General features: G+C 66.2%; 1 protein-coding gene and 1 pseudogene across 5 annotated transcripts; both read left to right on the top strand.

The window, feature by feature from the left end:
* Positions 1 to 128: 128 nt before the first annotated feature.
* Positions 129 to 11,193, top strand: LOC104018636 (ubiquitin carboxyl-terminal hydrolase 36). Of its 4 annotated transcripts, none has more exons than XM_087750502.1 (20): positions 129 to 615; positions 872 to 1,145; positions 1,219 to 1,440; positions 2,285 to 2,395; positions 2,686 to 2,788; positions 3,434 to 3,501; positions 3,930 to 4,000; positions 4,415 to 4,497; positions 4,830 to 4,941; positions 5,242 to 5,382; positions 5,666 to 5,766; positions 6,073 to 6,211; positions 6,458 to 7,138; positions 7,595 to 7,722; positions 8,314 to 8,694; positions 8,952 to 9,118; positions 9,463 to 9,717; positions 10,016 to 10,131; positions 10,223 to 10,355; positions 10,428 to 11,193. In XM_087750502.1, exons 1-19 carry the CDS (start codon positions 613 to 615, stop codon positions 10,352 to 10,354), a joined length of 3,288 nt encoding a protein of 1,095 aa, XP_087606628.1. In that variant the 5' UTR covers positions 129 to 612; the 3' UTR covers position 10,355; positions 10,428 to 11,193. The 4 variants fall into 4 exon arrangements, with proteins under 4 accessions (XP_087606628.1, XP_087606627.1, XP_087606626.1 ...); XM_087750501.1 differs by having other exon boundaries at positions 8,173 to 8,694; positions 9,547 to 9,717; XM_087750500.1 differs by having other exon boundaries at positions 8,173 to 8,694.
* A 111-nt stretch (positions 11,194 to 11,304) lies between these two features.
* Positions 11,305 to 22,250, top strand: LOC148056426 (ubiquitin carboxyl-terminal hydrolase 36-like; annotated as a pseudogene). Its single transcript, XR_015703340.1, has 19 exons — positions 11,305 to 11,399; positions 12,409 to 12,682; positions 12,756 to 12,977; positions 13,822 to 13,932; positions 14,223 to 14,325; positions 14,978 to 15,045; positions 15,464 to 15,534; positions 15,949 to 16,031; positions 16,364 to 16,475; positions 16,776 to 16,916; positions 17,200 to 17,300; positions 17,607 to 17,745; positions 17,993 to 18,655; positions 19,321 to 19,448; positions 19,898 to 20,519; positions 20,605 to 20,775; positions 21,074 to 21,189; positions 21,281 to 21,413; positions 21,485 to 22,250. The product of XR_015703340.1 is annotated as a ubiquitin carboxyl-terminal hydrolase 36-like (transcript).
* Positions 22,251 to 22,282: the final 32 nt, after the last annotated feature.

Genomic DNA, 22,282 nt, shown 5'->3' with positions numbered 1-22,282 from the left:
TGTCTCTCCTCGTCAGGCGCTGGAGTCGCACCGGTTTCGTGCGGGGAGTCAGCACCGGGAGCTCCCGGGCAGGGGAGAGCGGCGGCGGGGGCCTCTCCTCCGGCTCAGCCGGTGCCCCCGTCCCCGGTCCCCGCCGCCCCTCCTCAGGCGAGGAGAGGAGGGACCCCCGCTGGGTGTTAACTCGGACCCGCCGGCGGCCCCCGGGGATGGAGGGGAACGAAGGACGCGGCGAGGGGAGGAGCTGGCGGTGGGGCCACGCTCAGCCCCCTCCCGGCAACGCTGACCGCGCTCCCGGAACGAAGCCGGGTCCCGCCGCGGCGGTGCGGCGCGCCTGCGCACAGTAAACGCGTCACATACGTCGGGAGGGTCACGCCCCCTTTTCCGTTTTACACCCAACGCGCAGGCGCGGCTCCGCCCCCAGTCCTCCTCGGGACGCGGAGCGTGGCGGAGGGCGGCGGCGAGGGGTGGTGCCGAGGGAGCGCGATAGCGGCAGGCGGTGTGGCCAGCTCGGACCCCGCCTCCTCACGGGCCGGCGGCGGGAGGGGCTCGCGGCGGCGGGAGGGCGGTTCCGGTGTGAGGCGGTGACACGTGCGTGCGGCGACGGAGACCCGGATGGTGAGTGCGGCCTGGCGGGCCGGGGCGGGCGAAGCGGGGCAGCGCGGCGGCGCTGAGGTCGCGGGTGGATGGTGCGGTGCCCGTAGCGGCGGCGGGCGGGGAGCCGCTGAGGCCTCCGGGGCGCGCGGCGGCGGGGCCGGGGCCGGGCCTGCGGCGGGCCTAGGCCGCGGCCTGTTGCCTCGGCAACGCGCGTCCCCGCAACGGGAGCGGAGCGGAGCGGAGCGGCGTCCCCCGCTCAGCCTGGCTCCGCCCGCAGCCGGGGCCACCGGGCCCCGCCATGCCGATCGTGGAGAAGCTGAAGGAGGCGCTGAAGCCGGGCCGGCGGGAGGCGGGCGAGGATGGGGAGCTGGGCCGGCTGCTGGCCGCCTCGGCCAAGAAGGTGCTGCTGCAGAAGGTGGAGTTCGAGCCCGCCAGCCGCGGCTTCTCCTGCCAGCTGGAGCTGCTGCGGGGGAAGTACGTGGTGCTCAACCCCCGGGCCGAGGCCGCCGGCCGCCACCGCGGCCCCGAGGAGGGACCGCCCGGCAAGCAGGGTAGGTAGAGAGGGCGAGGGGGGCCCTGCCCGCACCCCGCACCCGCGCGGCTCAACCGCCCCTCTTCCCGCAGGCAACGGCCATGCCCCGGGGGGCCTGGGGGACGGGGTCCCCGCGCCCCAGAAGGTGCTTTTCCCCGTGGACCGTCTCTCCCTGAAGTGGGATCGCATCTACCGGATCGGCGCCGGGCTGCACAACCTGGGGAATACCTGTTTCCTCAACTCCACGGTGCAGTGCCTGACCTACACGCCGCCGCTTGCCAACTACCTGCTCTCCAAGGAGCACGGCCGCACCTGTGAGTGGGGAGGCCCGGCTCGGCGGGCGGCAGGGCCAGGGTGGCCGCACCGGTGGGAAGGAGGAGCACCCGCCTGTCCTGCTCCCGGTGCTGTGCTCAGCACCTCTGCACGTGGCTCTGGCGAGGGGTGTGCGGGTGTCGGGATGCACCTTCTCTGCTCCCTCCTGCCCGGTTCTCCGTCGAGAGGTCGTTCCTGCGCACGGCTCGCTTTTCCTGGCGGTAGCAGTGTTCCTGAGCTCTGCGCCTTTGTGCCTGGGGAGGCTTGGTCTCTGCTGGGTGTAGCCAGGACTAAGATGAGTCCGATGGGGTCTGTTGGCTTCCTAGGGGGCTGAGCTGGGTGTCCCACACAGCCCGTGCCTGTGGGGACTGCGTGAGGGCAGGGCAGAAGGTTGCGTACAGGCAGCAGGTGCTGTTTATGGGCAGCTTTGAAAGGGAGTCTGGTGGGCGCTGCTGCGAGCTGTGACCGAGGGGAGCACGCGGGGCTCGTAGCCCCATCCGCAGGGCTCGTAGCCCCGTCCATCGGGCTCCGGTGGGATCTGCCCCTCAGGGCTGACCTGTGGGCTCCTCCAGCGAGTACGTGTGACCTGTTTCCCGTCCACGTGGATGCTGTCTCGTCCTGGGGGGTTGCAGTGGCTGGTACTGTGGCTGGAGCTGCACCAGCTGGGGTGGCACGCGCTGGTCCTTGTGTAGCCGGTGTGCCCCAGAGCTGTACCGCAGCACGGAGCTTGTAGGGAGAACTGAGTGTGGCTGAGCTGTGTTGGAGCAGAGATCCCCAGTCCCCTGTACTGCCTCCATCTCTCCTGGGTTTGTCCCCAACGTCCTGTCTTCTGCTCTCCTGCTCCAGGTCACCAAGGAGGCTTTTGCATGATGTGCATTATGCAGAACCACATGATCCAGGCTTTTGCCAACAGCGGCAACGCAATAAAGCCGGTGTCCTTCATCCGAGACCTCCAGAGTAAGGATGGCTGCCCTCCCCTCCCGTAGCCGTGCAGGAGAGCGGTGACTAACGCAGGAGCAGAGCCTTTGAGATCGGGGCAGGTCTTGGCAGATGGCTCTTCTGAGATGACTCACGGAGCCTGCCGGGGGATGGTGACCACACGGGCTACGTGGGGCTTCCCCCATGGCCGGCATGAGGCTGGTGGCTGGTTTGGGTTGAGAGGGCTCAAACCCCGGAGTCCCTGCCCCGAGGGAGGGCCTGCATCTATTGCAGCACGTGCAAGGGACTGATTCCTGGCTCTCCTGCAGAGATTGCCCAGCACATCCGCTTCGGCAGGCAGGAGGATGCGCACGAGTTCCTGCGTTACACCGTTGATGCCATGCAGAAGGCCTGCCTGAATGGCTGTACCAAGTACGTGGGGCCTCTGATGGCCCATCGCTGCTCTTCTCTGCTGTCCCCTCGCTGGTCCCCTGCGCCTGTGGGAGGGGACTGGGGGGTGAATGTGTCCCCCGGGTCGGACTCGTAGAGGGAGGTGCCGACTCCAGGGGCCTCGGGTGGATGGCTCAGCTCTCTGCCCCTGTGTGACACAGCTCTGGGCTGTTGTCCGCCTTCTGCCTTCTCCTGACTCCTCCGGCCCAGCAGAGCTGTGGTCGTGTCCCCAAATCCTGAGGCTGCTAGGGGTTTGGATCCTGTCCCAATTGCCGAGGGATCCAGGCATTCAGCCCCAGCTCTGTGGCTGTGGGTGAGCAGCTTTCTCCTGGGCCCTCTGTGCCGGGAAGCCTGCGTTGCCTCTGCCTGCAGCGCCCAGCTCTGAGCTCCGGCCGGGAGTTTCTGCTCCTTCTAGAGGAAGGTGCGGATCGGAGCCTGGTGCCGCCCCTTGAGCTCCAGCACCGGGAGAGCAGACTGGCAGAGGCTGCGCCTTCCCTCTGCTCCTGGAGCTCTGCAGCCCATCCGCTGGCCAGAGCACGTAGGGGAGCCGTCCCGAGGACACAGTGGTGGCTTGCGGGGGTGGCCGTTGCGGAGGGGCGGTGTGAGATCCGGTGCTGCTGTCTCTAGGTTGGATCGCCAGACCCAGGCCACGACGCTGGTTCACCAGATCTTTGGCGGTTACCTGCGGTCCCGTGGTGAGTGCTGGCTGCCCGGTCCTGGGCCCGTGACTCTCAGGGCTGCTGTTTCCCCGAGAGCCTTGCAGTAAAAATCTTTTGGGAGAATTGCTAAGCACGTGCAAATTATCCAGAGCTGCAGCTGGTCAGTCGTGTGGTACCTGTGGGTCACGAACCGTGGTGTGGCAACGGAAAAAGCTGTTGGCTGTGGGTTCCCGGTTCATTGCTGCCAGCAAAGGAACCTGTGCTGCCAGCGGTCTAGCAACGTTTGCTGTCCCAGCACATAGTGGAATTGCCAGCCTTCCTCCTTGCGCGGCTGTGAATCCTGGTGCTGAGATCCTAGAGCCCAAACGTGGAGAGGGGGAATCCTGCAGCTGCCCGCGCTGTGCTGGGGTGGTGGCGGGTGGTGGTGTTGTCCCAGGGTGTGCTCATCGCTGTTTCTTTTGCAGTGAAGTGCTCGGTGTGCAAGAGTGTCTCGGACACCTATGATCCTTACCTGGACCTGGCGCTGGAGATCGGGGTAACGCGGCAGGGTCGGGGATGGGGAGGAGCTCTGATCTCGTGGGGGATGTTCCCACAGCCGCACCGTTACTGCTTTCGAGGCTCCTTAACCTGCCAGTGTCAAGGCACGGTGCAGGCAAGAGGGAAGCAGCTTCCGTTGTTGCTCTGCCTTCTGTGTCCGGCAGAGCGGTGCCCGTTGCCTGAACGTGAGCCGTGACTCCTGCGTTGAGGCTCCGTGGTGTCGGGGGGCAGTGCAGCCGTCCCTCACGGCATGCTGGCCAGTGCCTAGCTGGTGGCAGGCTCGTGGGTTTGGTGTAGTCTGTGGCGCTGTGCTCACGCTCTGTGTTCTCTCTCGGGGCCAGCGTCTCGGCTGTCAGGCGGGCTGTCGCGTGGACAGGCCACTTGTGCCCTGACCTCTCCTCTTCCCTTGCAGCAAGCTGCAAACATTGTGCGGGCGCTGGAGCTGTTTGTGAAGTCGGACATGCTGGGCGGGGAGAACGCCTACATGTGTGCCAAGTGAGTGTGCGGGGCTGCGGGCGGGAAGGGGCCTGTGGGCGTGCTGGTGGGAAGCAGGTAGAAAACCTGCCGCAATGTAGGAGGGCTCCTCTACCTGCTCCACGGCTAAACCGTGAGGTACGCGGCCATGGAAGCCTGCAATGAAACCTGCCGCTCCTCGGCTCCCTCCTCTGGCGAGAAGGACCTGGGCCAGGAGACGTGGCCGTGAGCGGGTGCCCTGGAGCGGCGCCTGGCGTCAGCAGGGTCGTTTCCGTGGGGTTTGCCGCTTGGCCAGGGCTGGCAATCGTCTGGGTGGTGGGACGGCTTGAATAGCCGAAGCTCTTCCCGTGCAGATGCGAGAAGAAAGTGCCGGCCAGCAAACGCTTCACCATCCACCGAGCCTCCAATGTTCTCACGCTCTCGCTGAAGCGCTTTGCCGACTTCGGCGGAGGCAAAATCACAAAGGTGAGCGCTCGGCAGTCCGGAGCTGGGGCTGTCTCCTGGCCCGAGGCCCTGCTGCCCGGAGCAGGGTGGGAGGTGGTCCTGTGAGCAGTGCGAGCTCCGCAGCAGTCCTGCAGCCCTTTCCCAGCTGTGCGGTGCGATGGGAGTTGGGCTTATCCTGGCATCATCCTCACCGTGACCTGTGCATGGGGAGAGCAGGGCCCCCTCCCTCGAGAGATGGGACTCGTAGGACAGCTGAGCTGCTCTTGCTCTAGCAAGAAAGCCGTCTGCTGTGCGGGCTCCTGAGACATCCTCTCCGTGCAGGACGTGGGATACCCTGAGTACTTGAACATCCGCCCTTACATGTCTCAGAACAAGGGGGATCCTGTCACGTACGGACTCTACGCAGTGCTGGTGCACTCTGGGTACAGTTGCCACGCGGGGCACTACTACTGCTACGTGAAGGTGAGCCCAGGGCTGGGGGCTGGGGGGTGCTCGTGGGTCCCTGTAGTGTGCAGAAAGGAGGGTGCTCAGCAGATGTGTGTGGTGCGGAACACTGACTGGGGGGTACAGGCTGTGCTCCACTGTAGGAAGCGTAGAGGTCTGCTCCCGCAGAGTCCCCCTGCCTGGCCTGGGCCGCCTGTGGGTTTTGGGGAGAGGAGCTGTGCCGACAGGCGCTGTTCCTGCTGCTCTTGAGGCCAGGAGGGTCTCAGGACACAGCCCGACCCCGTTCTCTCTTCTTCTGCAGGCCAGCAATGGGCAGTGGTATCAAATGAACGATGACCTGGTCCGCTCCAGCAACATCAAAGTGGTCCTCAACCAGCAGGCCTATGTGCTGTTCTACCTGAGGTGAGAGCACCCTGTGTCCCCCGGCCCCTCTGCCCCCTGCTCTCAGCATTTGGGACAGGGCCGGCAGCACGTGCCTGGGTGCGGGAAGGAGCTTGGCCCAAGTAGCCCCAATGCTTGTGTGTATGCGCTGGCTCGGAGGAGGGTGGCAGGGAGAGGTCCAGCCCCTTGTTAGGGTTTTGCTGCAGATCAAGAGCACCTCACCTCCTCGGAGCTTCTGGCTCCTGTTTTTTGCGTTCGTCTCTGACAAGAGCGTTCTAGTCGCTCAAGCCCTTGCAGTTAACGCGTGTGCTTCTCTGCCTTCGCCAGAATCCCCAGCCCCAGGAAGAGCTCGGAGGGGCCCATTGCCAAAGCTGCCTCCAGCCTGCCTGGCCGCACTGGCAGCATCACGGATCAGGTCAAGAAGAGTGTGACCAACGGGCCCCTGTCTTCACCGCTGATGGGCCGGGTGAGTCCTGAAGGCTGCTCTCGGCCGGCGCTCCCGGGAGCTGCTGCCCCTCTGCTCTGCGAGGGCAGGTGGGCTGCAGCTTCGCAGGGAGGCCGGCGAGCTGCTCCGAAGGGGCAGGCGCGAGAGAGGACGGTTTGCAGGAAGGATCCTGCTGAGCCGAGGGGGCCTGGGGAGGGACAGGGAGGGCAGTATTGCTCTGTGCTTGAATCCTCTCCTCACTGAACTTGTCTCTTTCTCTTTGTCTAGAGACCAGACAGGCTGCCGGGGCCGGGGGAGGTTGGAGTCCCTGTGGCCCGCAGCACGTTTGGGACAGGGCCGAAGCTGGCGAACGGAACTGCTCCACCAAAGCTGCCCGCTGGGTCCCCGTCACCCAAACTGCCCCTCAAAGCCACCCACACGGCCACAGCGCTGCCCGATGCTGCAGCCCGGAGGCCCAAGAAGCCGCTCTCCTTCCCGCAGCTGCCTCCCACGGCCAGAGCAGTTCAGTGCTTCTGTGACAGCAGCAACGCAAACGGGGCCAAAGCAGAGCTGCCCCGGCAGAGCTCCTGGGAGAGCAAGCAGCCACCTACCTCACCCAAGCTGCTGGTAGAGCCCAGCCCCAGCCAGGAGCCCCGGGGCAGCGGGGAGAACACCGGGACCCTGGAGAGGGACTCCTGCGGCAGCAGTGCTGCCAGCCCAGCACACAGCGCGGTGGGGAAGCTGGCCAAGGCGTCCCAGAAGGCCAAGAGTGGAACCGGCAGCTTCGGCACCTCTGAGGAAACGGACTGTGGCACGGACCTCCCTGCTCGCCCCAGCACCGAGCCGGCTGCCCCTGAAGACTCCAAGCCAGCACAATTAAAATCCTCCCTGTTGGCCAGCACCGCTCTGGAGCTGAGCAGTACCACGTCACCACCACCGGCCAAGAAGCTGGCGCTCTCTGCCAAAAAGGTGAGTCTGAGCTTCTGCCTGGAGACTTGAGTAGGCACCTTGTGCCTCCTGAACTGGGCCTTGTGTTGGGGGCAAGCGTAAAGCTAACGCTGGGTGTCTTGCGAAGCTGGAGGTGGGTGAGGAGAGCCTCTCGGGCCCAGGGCTGTAGCAGTTGCTCTGCCCTCCTTCTGGGTTGGGGTGCGGGGCCAGGCCCCTGCTGTTGTTCACATCCCTGAGTGACGCAGGAGAAATGGCTCCTGCCTTCTTGCTCAGGACGGAGGGGTGGCTGCGCCGGTGCCTGCAGCGGGGTGGCCTCGCCAGCCTTCTCGGGGTAACGCGTCCCCTGGGGCGAGTGGGAGCAGGTGACGCTGCAGCTGGAGGGCTTTCTCTGGGCTCCCCTTTTTATTTTCTCCTCTTGGCTCACGGAAACCTCTTTTCTTTAGACCACCAAGTTTTTATTTATGTCAATAACTGCAGGGCAGCCCCCTGCGGAAGGCGAGCAGAAGCGACCGCCACACACCACCTCACCCACAATTTGCTGACCGCACCTGCCCCACGAACACCACACAGCCCGACTCCGCTCCCTGGCCTTTCGGCAAGTCGAGGTAAGCGGTGCCAGTCGCTCCCAGGCTCCTGCACGGCAGCAAGGCCAGTCGCAGCCTTGGGGTACTCCATGAGGCAACTGTCTGGTATGGCAGCTGGCTCGGGGGGCGATTTTGGCAGCCGGCTCTCCTGTTCTCCTGGGCTGGCAGGGCTTGCTCTGGGTCTCCCTTGTAACCTTCACCATTGACATGTGCTGCAGCACCACTTGCTCTTTCCTAATCGCCCGCGGGACAGCGTGTGCCCTGCGCGTAGCTGGCACTGGGCAGATGCAGGGTCGCTGTGTGTGCCTGCAGCTGCTGCTCTCGAGAGCAGGATCTGATTCAGATTTCGTGGCTGAGATGGTGGTAGCAGTTGGGTGCTGTGCTCCTGCACCTCAGGGTGTGGAGGAAGAGAGGGGCTCCCACTCCTGACCTGGTTTTCAGGTCGTGTCAGCCTCTCTTCCTGTCCCTCAGGCTGTCCTCCTCTGCTCTCAAACTGCCAAATCCCGAAAAGCCTGCCTCCAGCTTCATCCTCAACTCAGCCCCTCCGCTCCCAGCCTCCCCCCTGTCCAACGGTTCCACTGCCCACCCTTCGCACCACCTTCCTCCCTGCAGCAGGGAGAAGAGACCCAGCCAGGTCACCCCGGGTTCTTCCAAAAAGAAGCGGCAAAAGCAACATCATGGAGCAGCTGGCAGCCCTCATGCTCTGGCTGCGAAGGGCAAGGATGAAGTCTCCGGCCCCCCCAGAAAGAAGAAGAAGAACCTCACTCAGGAGGGCTCGGTGTCCCTTGAGGGGAAGGAGGCAGCAGGCAAGGGTGCCAGCGGTGGCAGGGAGGCACCGGGCTGTCAGGAGCTGGAGAGCAGGCCCAAGCAGCGAGTGTCAGATGCCAGTAGTTGCCTGGACACGGAGCCCATCTCCCCCCTCAAGAAGAAGAAGAAAAAGAGGAGAATGGAGGAGACAGAAGAGCGCTGCTCTGGGACGCTGTCCTCGGGCAGGTGAGGAGCTGGGGGGCACACGAGAGCCCTGTGCACCTCCGCTCTGCCTGAAGTCAGGCTGCCGTCGGGTGTGTCTTGTCCTTCTGCGGGTGGGACGAGCTGAGGTGAAGCGCTGGCTTGCTGGGGGTGGTTTCACCCCTCCCCGAGTGCAGTGCTGGGGTGTGGGTGTCCCTGCGTCGCGTTGCCCTGTGGGGAGCTCCGACTCTTTTCCCGCTCTAGGCTGGCTAGAGCGAGCTGACCCTTGCTGCCTTGCCCAGCTCTAGGAGGGCTGAGACAGAGCCCCGGAAGATAAAGCAGCAGCGGAGCGTGGAGGCTGGGGCTGGAGAGAGCGAGCACCGCAAGCGCAAGTGGAGGGAAAGCCTCAGCAGCCCACCGTTGGAGCGGCCGGCTCCCAATGGCATCCATGCCACAGATGGCACCCCAGGTATGACCGTGTGCCTCCAGCCTGCCTGGTGCCTGGCAGGGGAGAGCTGGCTGCTTGTCCCTCAGAGCACTGGTGTCCAGTCCCCGGTGCTTGCTGGTCCCCACAACTGCGTGGCGGTGCCCGTCTTCCTGACGCCCGTCCTCCACTGACCTCCGTGCAGGCCCGCGTGCTGCTGGTGCAGGAGAGATGCCCAGTTGTACCCTGGATGAGGGCGTGCTCCTCTGCAGACTTGTGGGGCCGGGCTCCTCGAGGGGTGAAGATTTACCCCCAGTTCCTCCCTGTCCAGGACAGGCCCCAGTGTGCCCAAACACCCTGCGCCATCAGGATCTTGCTTCTCTTGACAGTGTGTCCTGGGGCGAGATCTGCCTCTGAGCTGGAGCAACAGAGGAGCTCCCTCTGGCTTGTCCTCAGCCCTCCTGTTTCCACAGTGGCGGCGTGTGCCTGGGATAGCCAGGCTGGAGGTGGGGAGAGGCGCTGCCCGGCTGCCCCAAGCCGTGAGCCTGGCCGTGGGGCTGGCACAGCACCTGGGAGCCAGGAGGAGGCCAGCGTGGTGGAGGAGCTGCTCAGGAACTCCTTGGACAAGGCTTATGGCAAACAAGGTAATCCCTGCTCGCGTGGGTGGGTAGACAGCCACGTGGCTCCTCTGCCTTGAGCCCCGGACGCAGGCAGAGCCGTCTGTGCTCTGCCAGGGCCTGGGCTCCCCGCGGCAGCAGCGCAGGCAGCTGTGGGGGTCTCCCGGAGCCGGGCAGGTGCAGCTGGCCGAGGGGCTGTTGGGGGTGCCACAGAGTGGGGTGCTGGAGTGAGGGGCTCCAGCCGCTGGCCTGAGGTGGGGGCCCTGTGCAGGTGGGTGCAGCGGAGCACAGCGCGGTGCTCCCTGCTGACCGTGCTGCTCCGCAGTCTTGACCTGGGAGGGCAAGATCTCAGCTGTCAGCCAGGATGCCACTCGGGACGCAGCGTGGGCCCGGAGCGCGACTGTCATCGATGAGTGGGACGAGGAGTTTGACAGAGGGAAGGTGGGTGCTGGCCCCGTCCTGGGCTGGGGCAAGTTGGGGGAGGCAGGGGCCTCCGCACTCTGACCCTAAGAGCTTTCCTGCCTCTGCACAGGTAAAGAAGATGAAAAAACTAAAGCGGGAGCAGAGGAGACAGTTCAATCCCTTCCAACAGCTGCAGACAAAGCGCAACTTCTGGTCAGTGACGCATCCCGCCAAGGTGGGCAGCCTGAGCCGTCGGCTCTGAGGTGGGTGAGCTGCAGGGGCAGGGAGGGGGGCGGCTGCCTGGCAGGGTGCTAACGCCGCTCCTTTCCTCCCAGGTGGAGATCTGCGTCCCCCAGCCAGCAAACGGAGCAGTCTTGGGACAAGGACTGGCAGGGGAGCGCTGTCCTGGGAGCCACTGGTGGCCTCTGCTGTGGAGGGGAGCGGAGGGGATGTGGGTCCTGTTTGTCTCCCAGGGCTGGTGCTGTGCTTGGTGTCCCCTCCCTTCCCCTTGTGGGAGCTGCTGTCCCTGCAGGCCCCGGGGTCCCCGTGGGCTGGGGCTGCGTCGCCGTACTCTGCTCTCCAGCTGCGGAGGAGCCTGTTCAAGCTCTGAGCCGCTCTGGGGTGAGGGGACGCCCGCTGCCCTGCCTTGTCCGGGCTCCTCCGCCAGCTCCTCTGTGCCTCTGCCTGGGGCTGGAGCAGCCCCTTCTCCCACCCAGCCTGGAGTTTTAAGGCTCGGGGAGGGGGAATCCTGGAAAGTGCGGGCGGCTCATCCCTGCTGCTCCGGGTTAAGGTGCGGGGAGGGGGCCAGCGGCCCACGCTGCAGGGCTGGGAGCACCAGGGCTGGTGTTCGTCTCCTGGGCACGGCCCCGGGATGCTCCGGCCCCGCTTGCCGGTCTGGCCCCCTCCCGCTCCCTGCCCGCCCCTGCACCCCCCGCCTGCCGCTGTGCAAGTCGCAGTGGAACCGTTGGGCCCCCCCCGGGCAGGGCCCCGCTCCCCTCGGCCCCCGGCACCGCGCTGGGCGCGGGAGGCGGCGGCGGGGTCCCGGCGGGGACGGGGCGCTGCCGCCGGGACGGCGGGCAATAAACGTGTGGTGTCTGTGAATCGGCTCGGCTCGGCTCGGCTCGGCTCGGCTCGGAGGGGCGGGGCGGGGCGGGGCGGTGCACCGCGCGGGGCGGTGCGATACCGGGGGGCGGAGTCTGCCTGGCAGCGCCCCTTCCCGCGTCACGTGCCGTCGGCCGTGGCGGCTTCGTCACGCGGGCGAGGCCGGAGCGGCGGCGGCGGCGGGATGGAGGAGGAGGGCGGCTACGGTCAGTGCGGGGCCGGGGGGAGCGGCCAGCGGCCGGGGGGGCTCCGGGCCCCCCGCCTGGGCCGGGCCGCGGCGGGGCGGAGGGCCGGGGTGGGTCCCGCGGTACCGGGCACGCAGGCGGCGGGGACCGGGGCGAGGGGCCGGGGTGGTCCGTGATGGTCCGTGATCCGCGGGGCGGGCGGCAGCGTTGGGGCCGGGCCGCTGCCAGGTGCAAAAGCGGGGGCGGCGGCTCCGGGCTGGGGCTGGGGCTGGGGCTGGGGCTGGGGCTGGGGCGCGGCGGGACCCGCGCCCGCAGGTGGCAGAGCGGCTGCTCGGCCGCGGCCTTCGCGGCATCGGCCGGGCGGGGCCGGGAGGGCGGTGGAGGAAGCGCCGGGAGGAAACGGGCCCCCGGTGCCCGCAGAGAGCGCGGGGCCCGCGGGGGAGCTGGCGGGGGCCGGTCCGTCCCCGCAGCCCCGGAGCCCCGGCGGTCCCGCTGCGCTGGCGGCGCCGCCTCGTCCTTCCCCGGAGCTCAGCCCCGGCGGCCCCGCGCAGCCGGCGCCGTGCTGCTTTGCTGCCAGAGCTCGCGAGCTGCCTGCAGCGCGCGACCCGCTGCTGCCTGCGGTGTCGGTGCTGCCAGGCTCTGGGACCCGCTGCCCGCAGCGTTGCGGCTGCCCGGCCCTGGGGAGCGGGGACTGCGGCGTCGGTGCTCCCGGCCCTGGGGAGCGGGGACTGCGGCGTCGGTGCTCCCGGCCCTGGGGAGCGGGGACTGCGGCGTCGGTGCTGGCCGGGCCGGGGCGGGCGAAGCGGGGCAGCGCGGCGGCGCTGAGGTCGCGGGTGGATGGTGCGGTGCCCGTAGCGGCGGCGGGCGGGGAGCCGCTGAGGCCTCCGGGGCGCGCGGCGGCGGGGCCGGGGCCGGGCCTGCGGCGGGCCTAGGCCGCGGCCTGTTGCCTCGGCAACGCGCGTCCCCGCAACGGGAGCGGAGCGGAGCGGAGCGGAGCGGCGTCCCCCGCTCAGCCTGGCTCCGCCCGCAGCCGGGGCCACCGGGCCCCGCCATGCCGATCGTGGAGAAGCTGAAGGAGGCGCTGAAGCCGGGCCGGCGGGAGGCGGGCGAGGATGGGGAGCTGGGCCGGCTGCTGGCCGCCTCGGCCAAGAAGGTGCTGCTGCAGAAGGTGGAGTTCGAGCCCGCCAGCCGCGGCTTCTCCTGCCAGCTGGAGCTGCTGCGGGGGAAGTACGTGGTGCTCAACCCCCGGGCCGAGGCCGCCGGCCGCCACCGCGGCCCCGAGGAGGGACCGCCCGGCAAGCAGGGTAGGTAGAGAGGGCGAGGGGGGCCCTGCCCGCACCCCGCACCCGCGCGGCTCAACCGCCCCTCTTCCCGCAGGCAACGGCCATGCCCCGGGGGGCCTGGGGGACGGGGTCCCCGCGCCCCAGAAGGTGCTTTTCCCCGTGGACCGTCTCTCCCTGAAGTGGGATCGCATCTACCGGATCGGCGCCGGGCTGCACAACCTGGGGAATACCTGTTTCCTCAACTCCACGGTGCAGTGCCTGACCTACACGCCGCCGCTTGCCAACTACCTGCTCTCCAAGGAGCACGGCCGCACCTGTGAGTGGGGAGGCCCGGCTCGGCGGGCGGCAGGGCCAGGGTGGCCGCACCGGTGGGAAGGAGGAGCACCCGCCTGTCCTGCTCCCGGTGCTGTGCTCAGCACCTCTGCACGTGGCTCTGGCGAGGGGTGTGCGGGTGTCGGGATGCACCTTCTCTGCTCCCTCCTGCCCGGTTCTCCGTCGAGAGGTCGTTCCTGCGCACGGCTCGCTTTTCCTGGCGGTAGCAGTGTTCCTGAGCTCTGCGCCTTTGTGCCTGGGGAGGCTTGGTCTCTGCTGGGTGTAGCCAGGACTAAGATGAGTCCGATGGGGTCTGTTGGCTTCCTAGGGGGCTGAGCTGGGTGTCCCACACAGCCCGTGCCTGTGGGGACTGCGTGAGGGCAGGGCAGAAGGTTGCGTACAGGCAGCAGGTGCTGTTTATGGGCAGCTTTGAAAGGGAGTCTGGTGGGCGCTGCTGCGAGCTGTGACCGAGGGGAGCACGCGGGGCTCGTAGCCCCATCCGCAGGGCTCGTAGCCCCGTCCATCGGGCTCCGGTGGGATCTGCCCCTCAGGGCTGACCTGTGGGCTCCTCCAGCGAGTACGTGTGACCTGTTTCCCGTCCACGTGGATGCTGTCTCGTCCTGGGGGGTTGCAGTGGCTGGTACTGTGGCTGGAGCTGCACCAGCTGGGGTGGCACGCGCTGGTCCTTGTGTAGCCGGTGTGCCCCAGAGCTGTACCGCAGCACGGAGCTTGTAGGGAGAACTGAGTGTGGCTGAGCTGTGTTGGAGCAGAGATCCCCAGTCCCCTGTACTGCCTCCATCTCTCCTGGGTTTGTCCCCAACGTCCCGTCTTCTGCTCTCCTGCTCCAGGTCACCAAGGAGGCTTTTGCATGATGTGCATTATGCAGAACCACGTGATCCAGGCTTTTGCCAACAGCGGCAACGTAATAAAGCCGGTGTCCTTCATCCGAGACCTCCAGAGTAAGGATGGCTGCCCTCCCCTCCGTTAGCCGTGCAGGAGAGCGGTGACTAACGCAGGAGCAGAGCCTTTGAGATCGGGGCAGGTCTTGGCAGATGGCTCTTCTGAGATGACTCACGGAGCCTGCCGGGGGATGGTGACCACACGGGCTACGTGGGGCTTCCCCCATGGCCGGCATGAGGCTGGTGGCTGGTTTGGGTTGAGAGGGCTCAAACCCCGGAGTCCCTGCCCCGAGGGAGGGCCTGCATCTATTGCAGCACGTGCAAGGGACTGATTCCTGGCTCTCCTGCAGAGATTGCCCAGCACATCCGCTTCGGCAGGCAGGAGGATGCGCACGAGTTCCTGCGTTACACCGTTGATGCCATGCAGAAGGCCTGCCTGAATGGCCGTACCAAGTACGTGGGGCCTCTGATGGCCCATCGCTGCTCTTCTCTGCTGTCCCCTCGCTGGTCCCCTGCGCCTGTGGGAGGGGACTGGGGGGTGAATGTGTCCCCCGGGTCGGACTCGTAGAGGGAGGTGCCGACTCCAGGGGCCTCGGGTGGATGGCTCAGCTCTCTGCCCCTGTGTGACACAGCTCTGGGCTGTTGTCTGCCTTCTGCCTTCTGCCTTCTCCTGACTCCTCCGGCCCAGCAGAGCTGTGGTCGTGTCCCCAAATCCTGAGGCTGCTAGGGGTTTGGATCCTGTCCCAATTGCCGAGGGATCCAGGCATTCAGCCCCAGCTCTGTGGCTGTGGGTGAGCAGCTTTCTCCTGGGCCCTCTGTGCCGGGAAGCCTGCGTTGCCTCTGCCTGCAGCGCCCAGCTCTGAGCTCCGGCCGGGAGTTTCTGCTCCTTCTAGAGGAAGGTGCGGATCGGAGCCTGGTGCCGCCCCTTGAGCTCCAGCACCGGGAGAGCAGACTGGCAGAGGCTGCGCCTTCCCTCTGCTCCTGGAGCTCTGCAGCCCATCCGCTGGCCAGAGCACGTAGGGGAGCCGTCCCGAGGACACAGTGGTGGCTTGCGGGGGTGGCCGTTGCGGAGGGGCGGTGTGAGATCCGGTGCTGCTGTCTCTAGGTTGGATCGCCAGACCCAGGCCACGACGCTGGTTCACCAGATCTTTGGCGGTCCCGTGGTGAGTGCTGGCTGCCCGGTCCTGGGCCCGTGACTCTCAGGGCTGCTGTTTCCCCGAGAGCCTTGCAGTAAAAATCTTTTGGGAGAATTGCTAAGCACGTGCAAATTATCCAGAGCTGCAGCTGGTCAGTCGTGTGGTACCTGTGGGTCACGAACCGTGGTGTGGCAACGGAAAAAGCTGTTGGCTGTGGGTTCCCGGTTCATTGCTGCCAGCAAAGGAACCTGTGCTGCCAGCGGTCTAGCAACGTTTGCTGTCCCAGCACATAGTGGAATTGCCAGCCTTCCTCCTTGCGCGGCTGTGAATCCTGGTGCTGAGATCCTAGAGCCCAAACGTGGAGAGGGGGAATCCTGCAGCTGCCCGCGCTGTGCTGGGGTGGTGGCGGGTGGTGGTGTTGTCCCAGGGTGTGCTCATCGCTGTTTCTTTTGCAGTGAAGTGCTCGGTGTGCAAGAGTGTCTCGGACACCTATGATCCTTACCTGGACCTGGCGCTGGAGATCGGGGTAACGCGGCAGGGTCGGGGATGGGGAGGAGCTCTGATCTCGTGGGGGATGTTCCCACAGCCGCACCGTTACTGCTTTCGAGGCTCCTTAACCTGCCAGTGTCAAGGCACGGTGCAGGCAAGAGGGAAGCAGCTTCCGTTGTTGCTCTGCCTTCTGTGTCCGGCAGAGCGGTGCCCGTTGCCTGAACGTGAGCCGTGACTCCTGCGTTGAGGCTCCGTGGTGTCGGGGGGCAGTGCAGCCGTCCCTCACGGCATGCTGGCCAGTGCCTAGCTGGTGGCAGGCTCGTGGGTTTGGTGTAGTCTGTGGCGCTGTGCTCACGCTCTGTGTTCTCTCTCGGGGCCAGCGTCTCGGCTGTCAGGCGGGCTGTCGCGTGGACAGGCCACTTGTGCCCTGACCTCTCCTCTTCCCTTGCAGGAAGCTGCAAACATAGTGCAGGCGCTGGAGCTGTTTGCGAAGTCGGACACGCTGGGCGGGGAGAACGCCTACATGTGTGCCAAGTGAGTGTGCGGGGCTGCGGGCGGGAAGGGGCCTGTGGGCGTGCTGGTGGGAAGCAGGTAGAAAACCTGCCGCAATGTAGGAGGGCTCCTCTACCTGCTCCACGGCTAAACCGTGAGGTACGCGGCCATGGAAGCCTGCAGTGAAACCTGCCGCTCCTCAGCTCCCTCCTCTGGCGAGAAGGACCTGGGCCAGGAGACGTGGCCGTGAGCGGGTGCCCTGGAGCGGCGCCTGGCGTCAGCAGGGTCGTTTCCGTGGGGTTTGCCGCTTGGCCAGGGCTGGCAATCGTCTGGGTGGTGGGACGGCTTGAATAGCCGAAGCTCTTCCCGTGCAGATGCGAGAAGAAAGTGCCGGCCAGCAAACGCTTCACCATCCACCGAGCCTCCAATGTTCTCACGCTCTCGCTGAAGCGCTTTGCCGACTTCGGCGGAGGCAAAATCACAAAGGTGAGCGCTCGGCAGTCCGGAGCTGGGGCTGTCTCCTGGCCCGAGGCCCTGCTGCCCGGAGCAGGGTGGGAGGTGGTCCTGTGAGCAGTGCGAGCTCCGCAGCAGTCCTGCAGCCCTTTCCCAGCTGTGCGGTGCGATGGGAGTTGGGCTTATCCTGGCATCGTCCTCACCGTGACCTGTGCATGGGGAGAGCAGGGCCCCCTCCCTCGAGAGATGGGACTCGTAGGACAGCTGAGCTGCTCTTGCTCTAGCAAGAAAGCCGTCTGCTGTGCGGGCTCCTGAGACATCCTCTCCGTGCAGGACGTGGGATACCCTGAGTACTTGAACATCCGCCCTTACATGTCTCAGAACAAGGGGGATCCTGTCACGTACGGACTCTACGCAGTGCTGGTGCACTCTGGGTACAGTTGCCACGCGGGGCACTACTACTGCTACGTGAAGGTGAGCCCAGGGCTGGGGGCTGGGGGGTGCTCGTGGGTCCCTGTAGCGTGCAGAAAGGAGGGTGCTCAGCAGATGTGTGTGGTGCGGAACACTGACTGGGGGGTACAGGCTGTGCTCCACTGTAGGAAGCGTAGAGGTCTGCTCCCGCAGAGTCCCCCTGCCTGGCCTGGGCCGCCTGTGGGTTTTGGGGAGAGGAGCTGTGCCGACAGGCGCTGTTCCTGCTGCTCTTGAGGCCAGGAGGGTCTCAGGACGCATCCCGACCCCGTTCTCTCTTCTTCTGCAGGCCAGCAATGGGCAGTGGTATCAAATGAACGATGACCGGGTGCGCTCCAGCAACATCAAAGTGGTCCTCAACCAGCAGGCCTATGTGCTGTTCTACCTGAGGTGAGAGCACCCTGTGTCCCCCGGCCCCTCTGCCCCCTGCTCTCAGCATTTGGGACAGGGCCGGCAGCACGTGCCTGGGTGCGGGAAGGAGCTTGGCCCAAGTAGCCCCAATGCTCGTGTGTATGCGCTGGCTCGGAGGAGGGTGGCAGGGAGAGGTCCAGCCCCTTGTTAGGGTTTTGCTGCAGATCAAGAGCACCTCACCTCCTCGGAGCTTCTGGCTCCTGTTTTTTGCGTTTGTCTCTGACAAGAGCGTTCTAGTCGCTCAAGCCCTCGCAGTTAACGCGTGTGCTTCTCTGCCTTCGCCAGAATCCCCAGCCCCAGGAAGAGCTCGGAGGGGCCCATTGCCAAAGCTGCCTCCAGCCTGCCTGGCCGCACTGGCAGCATCACGGATCAGGTCAAGAAGAGTGTGACCAACGGGCCCCTGTCTTCACCGCTGATGGGCCGGGTGAGTCCTGAAGGCTGCTCTCGGCCGGCGCTCCCGGGAGCTGCTGCCCCTCTGCTCTGCGAGGGCAGGTGGGCTGCAGCTTCGCAGGGAGGCCGGCGAGCTGCTCCGAAGGGGCAGGCGCGAGAGAGGACGGTTTGCAGGAAGGATCCTGCTGAGCCGAGGGGGCCTGGGGAGGGACAGGGAGGGCAGTATTGCTCTGTGCCTTGAATCCTCTCCTCACTGAACTTGTCTCTTTCTCTTTGTCTAGAGACCAGACAGGCTGCCGGGGCCGGGGGAGGTTGGAGTCCCTGCGGCCCGCAGCACGTTTGGGACAGGGCCGAAGCTGGCGAACGGAACTGCTCCACCAAAGCTGCCCGCTGGGTCCCCGTCACCCAAACTGCCCCTCAAAGCCACCCACACGGCCACAGCGCTGCCCGATGCTGCAGCCCGGAGGCCCAAGAAGCCGCTCTCCTTCCCGCAGCTGCCTCCCACGGCCAGAGCAGTTCAGGGCTTCTGTGACAGCAGCAACGCAAACGGGGCCAAAGCAGAGCTGCCCCGGCAGAGCTCCTGGGAGAGCAAGCAGCCACCTACCTCACCCAAGCTGCTGGTAGAGCCCCGGGGCAGCGGGGAGAACACCGGGACCCTGGAGAGGGACTCCTGCGGCAGCAGTGCTGCCAGCCCAGCACACAGCGCGGTGGGGAAGCTGGCCAAGGCGTCCCAGAAGGCCAAGAGTGGAACCGGCAGCTTCGGCACCTCTGAGGAAACGGACTGTGGCACGGACCTCCCTGCTCGCCCCAGCACCGAGCCGGCTGCCCCTGAAGACTCCAAGCCAGCACAATTAAAATCCTCCCTGTTGGCCAGCACCGCTCTGGAGCTGAGCAGTACCACGTCACCACCACCGGCCAAGAAGCTGGCGCTCTCTGCCAAAAAGGTGAGTCTGAGCTTCTGCCTGGAGACTTGAGTAGGCACCTTGTGCCTCCTGAACTGGGCCTTGTGTTGGGGGCAAGCGTAAAGCTAACGCTGGGTGTCTTGCGAAGCTGGAGGTGGGTGAGGAGAGCCTCTCGGGCCCAGGGCTGTAGCAGTTGCTCTGCCCTCCTTCTGGGTTGGGGTGCGGGGCCAGGCCCCTGCTGTTGTTCACATCCCTGAGTGACGCAGGAGAAATGGCTCCTGCCTTCTTGCTCAGGACGGAGGGGTGGCTGCGCCAGTGCCTGCAGCGGGGTGGCCTCGCCAGCCTTCTCGGGGTAACGCGTCCCCTGGGGCGAGTGGGAGCAGGTGACGCTGCAGCTGGAGGGCTGCGGCGTTGCCTCCTCCCCGGGCAGCGGCGTGGGCCCGGCCCTCTGGGTGCCGCTGTGCAGCCAGGGCTCAGGACGGTGCACCGGGGTTTCTGCTCTTTAAATTTCCTTCCTTCCTTTTTTCCTTTGTGCTTCTAACTGAAAACGCTTCTCATTCTTCTTCTACCACCCCCCACTTCCCTCCCCCCGTCTGTATCTGTTCCCCTCCCCTTTCTCTGGGCTCCCCTTTTTGTTTTCTCCTCTTGGCTCACGGAAACCTCTTTTCTTTAGACCACCAAGTTTTTATTTACGTCAATAACTGCAGGGCAGCCCCCTGCGGAAGGCGAGCGGAAGCGACGGCCACGCACCACCTCACCCACAATTTGCTGACCGCACCTGCCCCACGAACACCACACAGCCCGACTCCACTCCCTGGCCTTTCGGCAAGTCGAGGTAAGCGGTGCCAGTCGCTCCCAGGCTCCTGCACGGCAGCAAGGCCAGTCGCAGCCTTGGGGTACTCCATGAGGCAACTGTCTGGTATGGCAGCTGGCTCGGGGGCGATTTTGGCAGCCGGCTCTCCTGTTCTCCTGGGCTGGCAGGGCTTGCTCTGGGTCTCCCTTGTAACCTTCACCATTGACATGTGCTGCAGCACCACTTGCTCTTTCCTAATCGCCCGCGGGACAGCGTGTGCCCTGCGCGTAGCTGGCACTGGGCAGATGCAGGGTCGCTGTGTGTGCCTGCAGCTGCTGCTCTCGAGAGCAGGATCTGATTCAGATTTCGTGGCTGAGATGGTGGTAGCAGTTGGGTGCTGTGCTCCTGCACCTCAGGGTGTGGAGGAAGAGAGGGGCTCCCACTCCTGACCTGGTTTTCAGGTCGTGTCAGCCTCTCTTCCTGTCCCTCAGGCTGTCCTCCTCTGCTCTCAAACTGCCAAATCCCGAAAAGCCTGCCTCCAGCTTCATCCTCAACTCAGCCCCTCCGCTCCCAGCCTCCCCCTGTCCAACGGTTCCACTGCCCACCCTTCGCACCACCTTCCTCCCTGCAGCGGGGAGAAGAGACCCAGCCAGGTCACCCCGGGTTCTTCCAAAAAGAAGCGGCAAAAGCAACATCATGGAGCAGCTGGCAGCCCTCATGCTCTGGCTGCGAAGGGCAAGGATGAAGTCTCCGGCCCCCCCAGAAAGAAGAAGAAGAACCTCACTCAGGAGGGCTCGGTGTCCCTTGAGGGGAAGGAGGCAGCAGGCAAGGGTGCCAGCGGTGGCAGGGAGGCACCGGGCTGTCAGGAGCTGGAGAGCAGGCCCAAGCAGCGAGTGTCAGATGCCAGTAGTTGCCTGGACACGGAGCCCATCTCCCCCCTCAAGAGGAGGAGAATGGAGGAGACATGGTGTGGAGGGGAGGGCGTGCTCCTCTGCAGACTTGTGGGGCCGGGCTCCTCGAGGGGTGAAGATTTACCCCCAGTTCCTCCCTGTCCAGGACAGGCCCCAGTGTGCCCAAACACCCTGCGCCATCAGGATCTTGCTTCTCTTGACAGTGTGTCCTGGGGCGAGATCTGCCTCTGAGCTGGAGCAACAGAGGAGCTCCCTCTGGCTTGTCCTCAGCCCTCCTGTTTCCACAGTGGCGGCGTGTGCCTGGGATAGCCAGGCTGGAGGTGGGGAGAGGCGCTGCCCGGCTGCCCCAAGCCGTGAGCCCGGCCGTGGGGCTGGCACAGCACCTGGGAGCCAGGAGGAGGCCAGCGTGGTGGAGGAGCTGCTCAGGAACTCCTTGGACAAGGCTTATGGCAAACAAGGTAATCCCTGCTCGCGTGGGTGGGTAGACAGCCACGTGGCTCCTCTGCCTTGAGCCCCGGACGCAGGCAGAGCCGTCTGTGCTCTGCCAGGGCCTGGGCTCCCCGCGGCAGCAGCGCAGGCAGCTGTGGGGGTCTCCCGGAGCCGGGCAGGTGCAGCTGGCCGAGGGGCTGTTGGGGGTGCCACAGAGTGGGGTGCTGGAGTGAGGGGCTCCAGCCGCTGGCCTGAGGTGGGGGCCCTGTGCAGGCGGGTGCAGCGGAGCACAGCGCGGTGCTCCCTGCTGACCGTGCTGCTCCGCAGTCTTGACCTGGGAGGGCGAGATCTCAGCTGTCCGCCAGGATGCCACTCGGGACGCAGCGTGGGCCCGGAGCGCGACTGTCATCGATGAGTGGGACGAGGAGTTTGACAGAGGGAAGGTGGGTGCTGGCCCCGTCCTGGGCTGGGGCAAGTTGGGGGAGGCAGGGGCCTCCGCACTCTGACCCTAAGAGCTTTCCTGCCTCTGCACAGGTAAAGAAGATGAAAAAACTAAAGCGGGAGCAGAGGGGACAGTTCAATCCCTTGCAGCAGCTGCAGACAAAGCGCAACTTCTGCTCCGTGACGCATCCCGCCAAGGTGGGCAGCCTGAGCCGTCGGCTCTGAGGTGGGTGAGCTGCAGGGGCAGGGAGGGGGCGGCTGCCTGGCAGGGTGCTAACGCCGCTCCTTTCCTCCCAGGTGGAGATCTGCGTCCCCCAGCCAGCAAACGGAGCAGTCTTGGGACAAGGACTGGCAGGGGAGCGCTGTCCTGGGAGCCACTGGTGGCCTCTGCTGTGGAGGGGAGCGGAGGGGATGTGGGTCCTGTTTGTCTCCCAGGGCTGGTGCTGTGCTTGGTGTCCCCTCCCTTCCCCTTGTGGGAGCTGCTGTCCCTGCAGGCCCCGGGGTCCCCGTGGGCTGGGGCTGCGTCGCCGTACTCTGCTCTCCAGCTGCGGAGGAGCCTGTTCAAGCTCTGAGCCGCTCTGGGGTGAGGGGACGCCCGCTGCCCTGCCTTGTCCGGGCTCCTCCGCCAGCTCCTCTGTGCCTCTGCCTGGGGCTGGAGCAGCCCCTTCTCCCACCCAGCCTGGAGTTTTAAGGCTCGGGGAGGGGGAATCCTGGAAAGTGCGGGCGGCTCATCCCTGCTGCTCCGGGTTAAGGTGCGGGGAGGGGGCCAGCGGCCCACGCTGCAGGGCTGGGAGCACCAGGGCTGGTGTTCGTCTCCTGGGCACGGCCCCGGGATGCTCCGGCCCCGCTTGCCGGTCTGGCCCCCTCCCGCTCCCTGCCCGCCCCTGCACCCCCCGCCTGCCGCTGTGCAAGTCGCAGTGGAACCGTTGGGCCCCCCCCGGGCAGGGCCCCGCTCCCCTCGGCCCCCGGCACCGCGCTGGGCGCGGGAGGCGGCGGCGGGGTCCCGGCGGGGACGGGGCGCTGCCGCCGGGACGGCGGGCAATAAACGTGTGGTGTCTGTGAATCGGCTCGGCTCGGCTCGGCTCGGCTCGGCGG

This window comes from Nipponia nippon, unplaced genomic scaffold (assembly GCF_047370975.1).
Source record: "Nipponia nippon isolate SJK-2023a ecotype South Korea unplaced genomic scaffold, ASM4737097v1 scaffold_14, whole genome shotgun sequence".
In the NCBI taxonomy this organism is placed as follows: Eukaryota; Metazoa; Chordata; class Aves; order Pelecaniformes; family Threskiornithidae; genus Nipponia; species Nipponia nippon.
This window is presented reverse-complemented; position numbering and strand designations above follow the sequence as displayed.